Genomic DNA, 13,932 nt, shown 5'->3' on the forward strand with positions numbered 1-13,932 from the left:
TGCAAATGTCATCTCCCGTTCCCCTAGAGCACAGAATCCTGGCCAGGTGTGGCTTATAGGACTGACGGTGGTTCTGTGACAGATGTTCTCTGATGAGATAGAGAGGAATCCACTGTGTTCACATTCACGTGACTTGCACATGAGAATTGGGCATTGTGTGTGGAACCTGATTTCTTCAGATGTTAATGTTTACTGAGAGCTCAGGCGTTTCTTCATGTTTTCAAGATATTTAAGCATAATAATGCTTATGGCGATTCACGTTTTTACACTTCATGCTGTTACCTCATTCAGGTTGATGAAACCCTCAAGTAAATATCAAGGTTTAGATTATTGCAACAGAAAATATCAATTCTTAATCTAATGTCCTAAAGTATAAATGAAAAACACAATTTACATTAATTTGTTGTATAAAAAGTGTCTAGATTCTTTCAGAATAGTTTTTAAAAAGGATGTGTATTGCTCTTTTGTTTTGTTTACTATTTTACAGTTTCATATGTTTTGTTTGTTAATCTTGTGTGTTGCCTGATGTCTGTTTACCTTTTCTCATAGAATTCAAGTTCAATTGTAAGTTATTTGAATCTATAACTTCACAATTGTTTTGTGTTGAGGAGGCTGGATATTACTGGAGCGTTTGCTCAATTTGTATTTATTTATTTTTTATCATTTTTGCTAAATAAAACTGTAAATTAAGTAGTTTCTTTTTAGTTTCATTTATGGGTTTCTATGCACATGATTGACTGACATGTATATAAACTAGATGTACAAGAAGATAAGATTAAAGTAGGGATGTACCGATATGTAGATTTTGGCCGATAATGATAACCGGAAATTTTATAACATTGGACGCCGATAACCGATGTATTGGCCGCACCTAAATATTAATAAACAATTTTCAAAGACTGAAACCAAAGGCAAAAAGTGGACAACTGCTTTGATTTGAAAACTATCACTGCAGAAAACATGGTAACCCTAAATTCTCTTTTTTCCCCTGAAAAAACATGTATCAAGTCTACTTTACTCTAGTTAAAGATTATTCAACCTCTAACTTTTCTGGTATATTTAGTATTCAACAAACAAATTATAGATGTTCTTCCAGAGCAACCCAGACAAAAATGTCCTGTAACATGCTGCATAAACAATTTATTCTCATTTCACTCTCCTTGAATGTAGAACGTTAAATAATATCTAAATGATGCCATAAAATGGTTTCTGCTTCCCCTTGACATTTCAATTTCATAGAGACATTTGAACGTGAAAATAGATTTAGAGAGCACCCAAACATTACAAATCAAAAGGCAGAATTACCACAAGGCACATTATCTGCCCACATTAGGCAAGACTTAATACATGACAAGCAAAGTGTACATGAAATGCGTAAGCACCTATAAGCATACTTGACTTATTTCTTTAATATATGATTTCTTTGATTTTGCTTGTCCGCCACAAGAAATGATACACTGCAGCTTTAAAACCAATACAACATTTTTCTGCTTTAACTTGACTAAAAACACACACAAATGGACACATACAGTACAGATAAAACAAATGTATGTACTTGTAAGTCCAGTAGGAACTTATAAAATCCATAATGTTGTTATGAAACGATAGTCATTTCAAATTTGGGCACTGTGGTAATAATGAATGCAGCAAGTAGGATTGATCTGCATGTTGTCTCTCTGGTCACCACTGCATGGTTTTACTCCGTGTGAGTTTGTTTTTGAGCGCATGTCTCATCTGCAGCATACGCGAGCGCTTGTCCATAGCCAGTAGGTGACGCTGAAACTCCTGACGCACTTCACGCACCAGCTGACCGAATGAAGCCTCCACTGCTGAAGTGTCCTCCGCTACAGACAGCTCAAAGAAACTACATCTATTTCACAAACAGAGTAGCCACATCTTTACACAAACACCAGCACCCTTACAACAAAAACCGTGATAGTTGCTTACGTGAAAGGGGAATTCAAACCTTTTGGGCATAAATTGGTAAATATTTCTGTTGCAATATCAAAATGCCATGTTAAACAACTGAAACAATCCCATGGAACAGTTCTACACTGCCCTTCCAAAAAAAGTCACCACCTGTGCAGTTCTATGATCTTAGGTGGCTGCAGTTGGTCAAGTCTAGGTTCAGCAACGTTATGTGCCCAAAGAATGAGGTCAGCCGACTACCTGAATATACTGAATGACCAGATTATTTCTTCCCTTATGGCACGTGCATTTTCCAAGATGACAATGCCAGGATTAATCGGGCTCAAATTGTGAAAGAGGGGTTCAGGGAGCATGAGACATCATTTTCACACATGGATTGGCAACCACAGAGTCCAGACCTAACCCCCATTGAGAATCTTTAGGATGTGCTGGAGAAGACTTTGCGTACCGGACCAACTTTCCCATCATCAACAAAGATCTTGGTGCAAAATGAATGTTGTGACATTGCAGAAGCTTATCGAAATGATACCACGGCGAATGCGTGCCGTAATCAAAGCTAAAGGCGGTCCAGGGAAATATTAGAGTGTGTGACTTTTTTGGGGGGACGGGCATTGTGCGATGACTATAAAATATTATTTTACTTTTACAAATATGATACATTACAATAACTGTTAGGAGAGTATACAGACCTCAGCTCTGAGGCCAAAGCCTGTCCCTGATCTGTCCTTACCACTCGTCCATTCTCCATGTCGCATTTATTAGCAACAATGACTGTTGGAATGCCTGAAAAACACACAAACACTGAGCTGTTTAATAAAAGTAGTGTGCATCTGACAAAGAACAGACTTCCCTTAAAATGACAGGACCAGGAGATGAATAGTATCATTAAAAGGTGCAGCGCGTAGATGGAATCTTTGTCTTACTCTTTGTCTCTTGCAATGTATCCATCTCACATTGACTAACTTATAGGAAGCAGTTCACTATATTAAGAGTCAAACAGTCTGTGCCTGAGGTGAAATCTCTGAGATGTATTAAGACAGAGTGAGTCACACTGCTGAATAACAGTGGAGGGTCCATAGACATCAACATGACTTACTCAAAACCAGAACCACATGGCTAACGAATGTGATGGGCGATTTGACTCCTCCTCCTGGAGGGCGTGGCCAGGTACACATAGCACTAATTCCAGAACAGAATTATTAAATACGAAATGATTTGTTACAGCCACAGATTAGTGATCAGTATTACCGAGTGTCTGTCTATTGTGATCAATCAGTCTCTTCAGGCCCGACACAGCCTCAAAACTGTTGCGATCTGTCACGGAGTACATTATCAGAAACCCATCACCCCATTTAATGGAACTTTCCAGAGAGGATGCAGCAGGTCCTACACACTCCTAAACACACACACAGATTGACACATTTGAATATTTCATCACCTTTTACATGGGATAAGGTAAGTATGTCTAAGATGATGTAATTATGCAGGCATTGAACACCTATAGGCTTTCAGAATCAGATTTTACAGATTCTTAATCCACACACTTCATCACTTCAGCCTAACCCTGTAAATTAACACAGGGTCAAATGATCTGTGTAAAATGGCAGGTGGACTGTTAAAGCCTCTCAGACTGCCTGAGATTCAGTACAAGACACATGAAAGGAATGGAACGGTTTAGAGAGTCCTGTGCCTCATCAGCCATTTGAAAGACCATCCTGTTGTCTTTCTTTGTAATGGTGGAATAATGTCCCTGTAAAACAGCAGCAGATGCACAGTGGCAAGGAGACGGCCCCTTAATAGGTAAAAAACAGAATACAACACAGCGACATGGCAAGGAGACGGCCCCTTAATAGGTAAAAAACTGAATACAACACAGCGACATGTCAGATCTAATCTCAGACATGCTGTACCTTATTAACAGTGTCTAAAATCTCCAGCTCAATCAGCTCTTTATCCACGACTTTCTGACACCTGTAGGTGACCTCTAAGACACAAAATATATGACATGTTAAACTGAAATTCAAGCAGTAGACTCGCAGCATTAAAACACTATGCATCATTTTATTGTTCGCTTTACTTTTACAGAGGAACATTAAAGGGGTCATCCACCCAAAAATGAAAATGTTATCATCATTAACCATCTTGTCATTTTAAACCTGTTTACAGGAAAGTTGGTAAGCAAAAACGCTGGTAGTCAATGGGTACCAGTAGTTTTCTGTTGCCAACTTTCTTCCAAATATTTTCTTTAGTTTTTTCAGAACAAAGTCCTAAGTCATGAAGGTTTGATATGAGAAAAGGGTAAGCACATGATGACAGAATTGTGTTACCTCGCTTATGTTCATACTCTCCAATGAAACGCTTGGTGATGAATCTGACACAAAGGGCTAAAGTTAAAAAGATAATAGTTTTATTGACCTATAGTCATTAAAGTCTAATCATTTAAAATTATGTCTTATAAATTAGAGGCCTAGCTGCATTACCAGACTTTCCACAGTTATCTCTTCCTAAAACCACCAGCTTCGCCTTCATCATCTTTCGTACAGATTCTGTCATGATCACTGCGAATAAAGTGGAAGGCATGTGGATATAAAGAACATATAAACTAATAATAATAATTATAATCTTTTTACATATGTACATGGTTAAATTAAAGGAGCTAATGGCAAACTTGTACATATTTTTCCATGTTGGTGTGTCTACCAGCGAAAATGTATTAATGCAGCAAAGACAATTTTAAGCTTAGAGTACGATCAGAGAAAACCAAATCAATTAAGATACAAAAAGAATACTTACTTTGTCCTCGCAAATTGTAAAAATAACAAAACGTAACCATCCAGTAGCAGACTAGTATATATCGGTGATCCGGTGGAGATTCAAGAGGAGTAGTGAAGCAGAGTATCAGACTCCGGGTTTATGCTCTCCGTCTGTCCACCTTTAGTAATGACATTAGAAAATGAGCACACCCACTGGGGACAGGACGTCATTGTTCACCGCAGTCTCTCTTCTTATTCCACACATTCATCACCAGCGGAGACTGTGAGTCTCATTAAAAAAACAGCTGATTTATCGCCTTTGACAGCCAGGTCCCATGAGCAGCTCTTACCACCAACAATACTGGTCATTAACCTGAGCTAAATTTAAAATATTTTTTTGGAGTAACATATCTTTATATAACATCATACATTTGTACATAACATCTTACACTTTTAACTATAAGAGGTTTGCCTTGTTTGCAAATTAAACTATTTGAAGCAGATTTTGGGAAGAAAGCACCACTGCAAGACAATAATGCACAGACTGTTGTTGTCATGTTCTTTATTAATTACTCCATTTTACAGCGCTATAATTTTAAACAAAAAATATCAAACAGAAGGAAACGAAACTCAACAATTAATCTACGAGAACCTTTAAAAGTCTCTTTTTATGGTTATCTATTCTCAGTCACCTTTCATTTGTTCCTTAAAGTAGAAAAAGTGAATCCTACTTTCCATCCTAGCTAAAATGCTCCTGGATGAGTTTCTGTCTAACTATCAGTGCATCTGGGTCAACAGTATCAGTGGGGTCGATATCCTCCTCGGATTGGTCTGTGGCCTCAGTTCTTTCAAAGGTCCAGGCGTCAAGGCCAGACTGCAAGGAAATGTTATGCAGCACACAACATGCCTGAATGATATGAGAGCACTTCTCAGGGGAATACTGCAGGTAACCTTTTGCCCCATCCAGGCATCGGAAACGTGTCTGAAGGGCTCTGAATGTGCGGTCCACAATCTCATGCGTTGCGGAGTGGGCCAGATTAAAGCGGTAGTCAGCAGGAGACTCTGGGCTCTGCACTGGAGTCATCAGCCACTTCTTCAAAGGATTGCGGTTATCACCTACAGGGCAGAAAAAAATTGCACACATTTACGTATTTAAGTATTTCTTTGGCAATGTACAGAAAAGACAAACAGTGGGTCTCACCCAAAAGCCAGCCATCGACATTATCCTTCTCTTCAAACAGCTTTGACAAACCGGACTGCTTAAATACAGCTCTGTCTGTCAGACTACCAGGCCAATGTGTCTCTGCACTAAGCAACAAGCCTCTGGCATCACATACTAATTGGCAGTTGATAGAGTGAAATCCTTTTTTATTTACATAGGAGGGGTCATCCGAATTTGGTGCTTTAATGGCAATATGTGCACAGTCCACAACTCCCATGACATTAGGAATTCCTGCTGTCCGGTAAAACTCCTCTTTGGACTGCTGGCTGGTTGCCTCGTCTCTCATGAAGCCGATAAACTCTGGTGCTTTTTCAATCAAAGCTTTAGTGACATTGGAAACACAGCGACTCATGGAGGCCTGGCTGATGCCAATCGCATCTCCCATCTTGCTCTGGAAGGATCCTGTTGTGTAGAATCCCAGGGCTGCAAGTACCTGAACATCTGGACTGATGGCTCTCGACCTCTGTGTGCGTCTCAACAAATCGTCCTTTAACAGTTCCACCAGGTAATAAATGAACTCACGTGGAAAACCAAATGTTGTCAGCAGAAATTCATCTGACACCGTTTCGATATCAAATCGATCAAGTGTTTTGTGCCCCCGACCATGCAGCACTAGGTCACAGTCTAGGATTGCTATAGAGATTGCCATTCTTCACATCGTTCAGGAGAACCTGTGGGCAAATGGCAAACGTGAAGGTCAATAAGTGAAATAAAATGTCATGTCAATATAACTGAACCACAGAACAAACATATAATTCATGCTAGTATTCAATGTTTCATCATTTCATTTTATCATATGAATTTATGTGTTAGGCGTTGAATTTCAAGATAAAAGCATATAAAATCGCTAGCCAGACTGACAACATCTTGTTAAGAAACATTTAACGTTAGCTGTATTTAGCATAACGTTACCGAGTTTAACAAAGCTTGTTACATGTTCAGATATTAGCCTAGCTGTCATAATTTACGGATCCATCATTTGGTTAACGACATAGACTCATTCGCAACGACCAACTCATTTATATATGAGAGATGCACAACGTTATTAGAAACAGTGTTTAATTCGTAATTCATTACCAGCACTGGTGATGTGTACGCTGCGGAGCAGTTTGTTGCTGACGTCATCAAAACAATTTGTTTTTCGTTCACCGCACTTTCGTTATGACAGTCGGCATTTTTGTCAATACATTAATAGCGAAAGCAATGCATATTGAAATGTGTACACGTTAATGTGATATATTCAAGTTTCAGATAGAATTAACCAAATTTCACCATATAACGAAAGGGCTGTTGTTGAATCGGTCGAGCGAACACGTCATCCTGAGCTAGCCAAGAAACAAAATAAACAAGAATGGGGCGACTGACAGTATGTGGGGTTGTGGTGTTATGATTGCATAAAGGATCATTTAGGCTGTATTTTACGATATCGGTCACGTCGTATTGCACCGTTAACGTCATATTTCAAGTGTTAACAGTTGAATCTCGACTCTGTGATGAACTGTAAGTATGTGCGTGTGCTTTGCTATTGCGCTAGCATATATGGTTTCTTTGAAGACTGGCAAAGAGAAATGACAGCTCTGCTATTTTAAAATCTGTCGAGAATTCTCGGCGGTTGTTAGCTGACAATCATTGTAATAAATGTGTTTTGAACATACGAATGCCTTGTTGTTGTTGTTGTGTTTACATTGATGACATGTTCAAATGCTTGAGCTGTCATATAGATGCGATAGAATAACTCTAAAAATACATCAATCTTTGTGATGCGTTTATTATTGATCATGGAATATGTTTTCACTTATTTGTGTGTGAGTTCGTCAGCTTTTTTTGAGGAGAGCGTACTTGTGTATATTTCAGGCTCGTGTGACAATGGATAGTGATCTGAGCCCACAGGACAAGAAAGACTTGGATAAATTCATCAAATTTTTCGCCTTGAAGGTATCTGCATTAATCACATGCACAACAACAATCCTACATTATTTTGGTGTGTTTATATACACTTGGATCACAGTGAACACGTTGGGGATGTTTTGGTTTATTTGTGCATCTTTCAGACAGTGCAAGTCATAGTTCAGGCACGACTTGGAGAAAAGATCAGCACTTGCTCATCCTCATCACCCACAGGTTCAGACTGGGTAAGACATGCCAGGATTATCTTCTGACAAGCTTCCTGTTTTCTATGTCATAACAAATGTGATATCTATATTTGTCTGGTTATTGTTCTGTCCTAGTTTAATCTGGCAATAAAAGACATCCCAGAGGTGACTCATGAGGCAAAAAAAGCTCTTTCTGGACAACTGCCTGGCATTGGCCGGTCCATGTGTGTGGAGATCTCCCTTAAAACCTCAGAGGTCCTGCCTTTTTTTAACTCGCTGTCAATAATATATTAGTATTATGATACAGAGAAAACTGACTGAATGCTTCACATGGTAAAGATATGTTTACCTGGATGTTAATGGATTATCTTTATTTCTGCAGGGGGACTCCATGGAGCTGGAGACATGGTGTTTGGAAATGAACGAAAAGTAAGCACACACACTCGCTTCACACAAACTGAAGAAAGTGTTCAGCTGTCCACTATGTACAGATGGATACATTATGGATACCAACACTTAAGTAGTGTCTGCAGTAAATAATCTTTTTCCCAGGTGTGATAAGGACATTAAGGTGTCCTATACAGTTTATAATCGACTGTCTCTGCTGCTCAAGTCTTTACTGGCCATCTCCAGAGTGACACCTGCTTACAAGCTTTCACGTAAACAAGGCCATGATTACGTCATACTTTACAGGTATATCATACATTGGCTGTGTCCCGTAACAATCTCAACACGTATTTACTCCCCAATCTCTCCTTCACTCTACTTAATACTCTACAAATACAATGTGTCACGTGTGGAACACAGGGTGCCATAAGGATAATAAGTAATTATTAACATTTCTTTGATAGGATTTATTTTGGAGATGTCCAGCTGACAGGTCTTGGGGAAGGTAATGGCAGAAGGGACCAACTTAGGAAGGAAAATAAATAAAGGACATGTTATGCTCTATGTAGAGCTTATATATTCTCTCTCCTCGCAGGGTTCCAGACAGTGAGAGTGGGTATTGTAGGCACTCCCATAGGCACCATCACTCTGTCCTGTGCGTACCGCACAAACCTGGCCCTAATGTCTTCAAGGTATATATTGCAGCTTGATGCATATAATGACAACAAAAACGCATTTAAAATATTTATAACATTTTATAATAATGAACCTTTGTGATAGTATGATATATAGGATGATGTTTTATTGATTTTACAGGCAGTTTGAGAGAACAGGCCCCATTATGGGCATTATCATTGATCATTTTGTGGAGCGTCCCTTCACTAATATGGCACACATGCATCCCTGCAGCTACAGGTGCATATACAATCAAAGTTACTGTATGGATATATCATAAGATTGTTTGAAAAAGCAAGTCCTGTTAATTTAAGATTTAATATTAGCAGTCCACTTTTAACTGGTTTGTTACATATATGTAGTATAGTGATTCAAACTGACAAATCACCTCCTTTCCTTTCTCATACCATCTCTTTTCAAATGTTTCTCTCTCAGAGCACCTGGTGAGGACGACGGAGGGGCCTATGCAGGAATAGAAGATTCACAGGAGGTGTGCACTACGTCCTTTTCCACCTCCCCACCATCACAGGTAATACCGCTTGCTATCACCTGCCCCTCTGACTGCAGTAAGATTCCTTTGGTTTATTTGCACAAGTGAAGCCTCAGCACATCTGCGGGTAACCTGTCAGTTAGCGATCAAATGTATCCTCTCATAATTAGGTGTTTTATCTTCAATGTTTTTCAGCAGTTGTCATTATATGAAATTCTCGCTTGTGTATCACTCCAGTCAAGAATAACAATATTTGTTCCCACATTGTTAAAACGTAGCAAAATTCTCCCTTCAGTGCTTTTCTTTGTTCTTTTCTGTGTGTTTGGTGTCTTGGTGCTACTTGTTTCTATATTTGTTACCACGTGATGCTTTTGTCAAAGTATTGAAGGGTTCAGACCCCCACATGTAAGATCATAAGTAAATAAAGTCAGAAATGCCACCTGATTCTCTCTCTATCCTTATTTTCTCTTTTTATCGTGTTAGTGCCTTCATTTCTTTTGTCCTTGTTTTTCTTCCTTTCTCTCTTTTTTCTCTTTCTTTCTGCCTGTGTGTAAATAGTGTGTGTGCACTGTAAATCAGGCACATTTTAAGACACCTAAGCCAGCCCTGATGGCCACACTGAAGGTTCCCCTCATGGGGCTTGGCATCTCACAGCAAGTGAGTCCAGTGTGTGTGTATGCGCATGCAGATTAATTCCTGAGAGTGTGTTGCCTTCCCTATTAACCCCTAGTTCGCTGCTTATCCTCCTTTAACCTCTTAAATCCTTTTGTGAAGAGGGTTAAACAGCATCATTGAGCCTGTGAGCGATAATTTAAGAACCACTCAGGACACTACAGTCACTGCTGTCTTCTCCTTGAACTCACCTGCCTGCAATTTTGTTTGTGTTTGCTGGGACACACCTTCTATTGTTTCCTCTCGCTCGCTGCTCTGCAGTGAGCTTTATAAAGTGCCGGGCTTGAAACCTTAATCTATATATTATGAGTTTCTCTCTCTTTGTTTCGCAGCTGTACAGCTCTCGTATGTCATATCAGACACCCCCTTTGGGAACTGTGGATTTGTGCCACCCTACAGCTTGTACTGCTACCGCACATCCTCACCAGGTACTGCAGACACTGTACTACCACTGCACTGCCTTCACTAACATAACTCAGGTTATGGCCCTCATCCCCTCTGAATTTTGTATGAAGTCCTGCCCTGGCTGAGGTGACCGTATGTGTGCTTTACTCAACAGATGGTTGTGCCCGGTAAAGAGGGTGGAGTTCCACTGTTACAGCCACAGCCAAATCATGGCACTGCAGCTGAGCATGATCGCATCCCGTCATGCCCTTCTGGACAGTCCCCACATCCGATCCCACCCACATCCTGCAGAAAGTGAGACAGGCTTTTCGAAGATGTAAAGTATTGCTCAATAAGTTTTGTCATATCACGAATGATTCAATGTGTGTGTTTGTCTGTGGTAGTGAGGTGAAGAGTGTGTCCCCCTCCGATGCTCCAGAAACAACTTTCACCAGGAAAGTTGGAGCTTTTGTCAACAAAACCGCCACTCAGGTGAAAACTCACTCAAAGATACGTGGGTGATACTTTATTATATCTGTAGTTTTATAGTTCTGGTCATTGCTGTATTATATATTTCTTATATATTTTTAGCATATGCAATGTTTATTATACATAAAAAAATTAATAAACACACCCTTCGGGGAAGTCATTTTTGCATTCTTATAATGTGATGGGATTCTGAAAGATTGTGTTTGTGTGTATATCAGGTGACAACAACTGGTCTGGATCTCCCTTTTGCTGCATTTGCTCCAAGAGCCAATGACCTGGAGGATAATGACCCAATGGTATTACAACCAAAAACCTTATATTCCAGATCAAGCAAACTAACTTAGTTCGATTGAAATGATGCATTTAGGCATTTATTAATTAAAGGGGAGAGTGGGTAACTTTGTGCAAATGATGCTACAAAATCAAAACCAGGTGCCGAGAGTGAGTCAAGAGTGGGCAGTTGAAAGCCTTGTGTGCACTTAATGCTTTAACTCGTAAAGCCTGTTTCTCACAGTGTTTATCTCTGTCTGCAGGTGCACCCTCCTCCATCCCCAGCCCCTTCATCGCCTCTGCAAGGCAGTCTGCACTCAAATAGCTCAAGCCACAGTGGAGGACAGGCACAAGATGATTTTGTCATGGTTGAATTTGTAAGTGGACCAACACATAATGAAACAATGTGGAAGAAATGGCTAGCTTAATTGTACTTATGCTAATAACTGTATAGAGTGTATGGACATGTTCACCTAGTAATCCATAAAATCAATGTGTTTGATGAATAAGTCATTATCTGATGAATAAGTCAATTAATCATCACATAAGAACTTTGAGCTGAGGCAGAAAGCTGTGATGATGCTTTGATGAGTAGTTAATGCATTTCAGTTTACAAAAACATTATGTTAAGGGATTTTTCACACCCAGTCGAAGACCTTGAAGCAATTGAGTTGGTGTTTGCTTGGAGAGATCCCAGCTTGATTATGTTATTTTTAAGTCTGTTTCTAAGGAATCTTAATTCCGATATGTTGATCTGAGCTGTAGTATTGAGTTAAAAATCAGTACAACTGTTACTCTAGAGTGGTGCATTGTGTTTAGTGTGGTTTCTGTGTGCTAAATAGAAACCAGCGTTCTCTAAGGATGACCTTTTGCCGATGGACCTGGGCACTTTTTATAGAGAATTTCAAAACCCTCCTCAACTTGCGAGTCTGTCCATTGAAGTCAGCGCTCAATCTATGGCAGAGGACTTGGTAAAAACACGCAGATATTCTCCTCACAGCACACACTTAACATTTTTGCAATATATATCCGGCAAAGGTTGACCTTTAATCTAGAACATCTCTAGCAAACAAACATGAGAATCCTATAGTTGTATTGCAACTTGACTACCTTGGCTACTCAAAGTATTGCATAATATTTAAATAGGTGTGGTTGTAACATACGATTTGTGTAGATAAGTACTACATTTCTAAAACAAATTCTTACCCTAAAATATTAATTTAGTGGTAACACTATTTATATTTTTGCAGGACTCTCTTCCTGAGAAACTGTCGATTTACGAGAAGAACATTGATGAGTTTGACGCGTTTGTGGACACCCTACAATAGATCAGATCAGAGATTGCATCCTTCAGAACCCATTTACTCTTCTTACTTTTTCCCACAAAGCACCTTTCATTGGATGTCTTCTTTAACCATGTTTTATGTCATTTGACCTTGTGAAATAAGCAATGATGAGAATTATCTTGGGGAAAGAGTGAACAGATTTCAGGAAAATCCATAGTCTTGTGTAAATGAACAGATTATAAACTCACATTTGTATTTATTAAGACGACAGACAGTATCTTGTAAGTAAACCTCACTGTAATGAATGTATAAACCTGTACCAGCCTTCACTTTGGCGTCACACAACACATCTGGTGTGCTGGTTAGTCACTGAAGCAGATTTCTGTCACTGTAGCATTGACACCATCTAAAGTCTCAGAATATGTATAGTTTGTAATAGGCTTTCATTTGAATGACACTATAGTGAACATTGACAGCAGTGGGTTGTGAGTCTGTATCCGCTTACCTGCTTTTTGTAAATGCCAAAAAAGCATTTTACATTTTTATTCCTTGCTTTATAGAGGACAGTTCACGATCACTAAGTGTGAGGATTTTAGAGGTCGCAGAGGCATTCTGTGTTTCTCTTTCTTTCATGATTCATATAGTCATATAGGAGCTGGACCTTCTTTAATTGTTTAAGTGTTTTATCCCCCTCACTTTGTTAATATAGCATGTAAATGTTGTGTAATAAACGGACTGATTTCAAACAAGTATTCTTATTTCTTTTAGTAAAAGTGTTTATTTTGGGGGCGAATTTACGAATTGCAAAATCAGTTAAAGAAACAGTTAACCCAAAAATTCTGTCATCATTTACTCACCTTCGAGTTGTTTCAAACGTGCATAAACTTAATTGTTGATGAACACAGAGAAAGATATTTGGCGGAATGATAGCAATTTTCAGTACTGGGATATCATCCACTACCATAGTAGGAAAAACTGTTTTTTGTCCTGTTGAACGGAAAAGAGTATATTTTGAAGAATTTATGAAAACAAACCTTTGTCTACCATTTAATTTGCCCTACTATGGTAGTCAATGATGTCCCAGAAGTGGAAATTGCTAACATTCCTCCAAATCTTTTTAATATGTAATTTGTACGGGTATGAAATGACATCAGGGTGAATAAAAGATTACATTTTTGGGTGAACTGTCACTTTAAGGCAATATTCAAATGAACGTTTGTTTGCGCCACGTCCGTCCAGTCCTGTTGCAAGGGCTTGGCTTATGAATATTAACCAAGCTAGG

At 39.1% G+C, this 13,932-nt stretch overlaps 3 protein-coding genes across 5 annotated transcripts; 1 reads left to right on the top strand and 2 right to left on the bottom strand.

Annotated features, from left to right (window-relative positions):
• Positions 1-1,126: 1,126 nt before the first annotated feature.
• Positions 1,127-4,884, bottom strand: LOC306898473 (ras-related and estrogen-regulated growth inhibitor). Its single transcript, XM_079463973.1, has 7 exons — positions 4,723-4,884; positions 4,410-4,487; positions 4,257-4,313; positions 3,840-3,913; positions 3,178-3,325; positions 2,619-2,712; positions 1,127-1,870 (listed from the first exon to the last, which is right to left on the bottom strand). Exons 1-7 carry the CDS (start codon positions 4,760-4,762, stop codon positions 1,681-1,683), a joined length of 681 nt encoding a protein of 226 aa, XP_079320099.1. The 5' UTR covers positions 4,763-4,884; the 3' UTR covers positions 1,127-1,680.
• A 332-nt stretch (positions 4,885-5,216) lies between these two features.
• harbi1 (harbinger transposase derived 1) lies at positions 5,217-7,227 on the bottom strand. 3 transcript variants are annotated; one of them, XM_079457420.1, is made up of 3 exons: positions 6,982-7,227; positions 5,884-6,575; positions 5,217-5,798 (listed from the first exon to the last, which is right to left on the bottom strand). In XM_079457420.1, exons 2-3 carry the CDS (start codon positions 6,551-6,553, stop codon positions 5,422-5,424), a joined length of 1,047 nt encoding a protein of 348 aa, XP_079313546.1. In that variant the 5' UTR covers positions 6,554-6,575; positions 6,982-7,227; the 3' UTR covers positions 5,217-5,421. The 3 variants fall into 3 exon arrangements, with proteins under 3 accessions (XP_079313546.1, XP_079313548.1, XP_079313547.1); XM_079457422.1 differs by having other exon boundaries at positions 5,220-5,798; positions 6,839-6,988; XM_079457421.1 differs by having other exon boundaries at positions 5,220-5,798; positions 6,817-6,988.
• Positions 6,774-13,399, top strand: atg13 (ATG13 autophagy related 13 homolog). Its single transcript, XM_079457408.1, has 17 exons — positions 6,774-7,404; positions 7,759-7,839; positions 7,956-8,036; positions 8,133-8,252; positions 8,380-8,426; positions 8,550-8,690; positions 8,849-8,889; positions 8,980-9,076; positions 9,201-9,299; positions 9,495-9,588; positions 10,554-10,649; positions 10,781-10,920; positions 11,010-11,097; positions 11,313-11,390; positions 11,628-11,741; positions 12,207-12,335; positions 12,615-13,399. The coding sequence occupies exons 2-17, from the start codon at positions 7,771-7,773 to the stop codon at positions 12,690-12,692; spliced, it is 1,512 nt and encodes a 503-aa protein (XP_079313534.1). The 5' UTR covers positions 6,774-7,404; positions 7,759-7,770; the 3' UTR covers positions 12,693-13,399.
• Positions 13,400-13,932: the final 533 nt, after the last annotated feature.

Source organism: Barbatula barbatula (assembly GCF_947034865.1).
Source record: "Barbatula barbatula genome assembly, chromosome: 1".
In the NCBI taxonomy this organism is placed as follows: domain Eukaryota; kingdom Metazoa; phylum Chordata; class Actinopteri; order Cypriniformes; family Nemacheilidae; genus Barbatula; species Barbatula barbatula.

Excerpts from the sequence above, each read along its gene's own strand:
- harbi1 (XM_079457420.1), bottom strand. The coding sequence starts at position 6,553 with ATGGCAATCTCTATAGCAATCCTAGACTGTGACCTAGTGCTGCATGGT. Across the intron at positions 5,799-5,883 it reads TGTCGATGGCTGGCTTTTGG|GTGATAACCGCAATCCTTTG; the intron begins GTGAGACCCACT and ends TCTGCCCTGTAG.
- atg13 (XM_079457408.1), top strand. The coding sequence starts at position 7,771 with ATGGATAGTGATCTGAGCCCACAGGACAAGAAAGACTTGGATAAATTC. Across the intron at positions 8,691-8,848 it reads GATTACGTCATACTTTACAG|GATTTATTTTGGAGATGTCC; the intron begins GTATATCATACA and ends TTTCTTTGATAG. Across the intron at positions 11,391-11,627 it reads TGGAGGATAATGACCCAATG|GTGCACCCTCCTCCATCCCC; the intron begins GTATTACAACCA and ends CTCTGTCTGCAG.
- LOC306898473 (XM_079463973.1), bottom strand. The coding sequence starts at position 4,762 with ATGGTTACGTTTTGTTATTTTTACAATTTGCGAGGACAAA. Across the intron at positions 4,488-4,722 it reads TTACAATTTGCGAGGACAAA|TGATCATGACAGAATCTGTA; the intron begins GTAAGTATTCTT and ends CTTTATTCGCAG. Across the intron at positions 1,871-2,618 it reads GCTTTGGCCTCAGAGCTGAG|ATGTAGTTTCTTTGAGCTGT; the intron begins GTCTGTATACTC and ends TTTGTGAAATAG.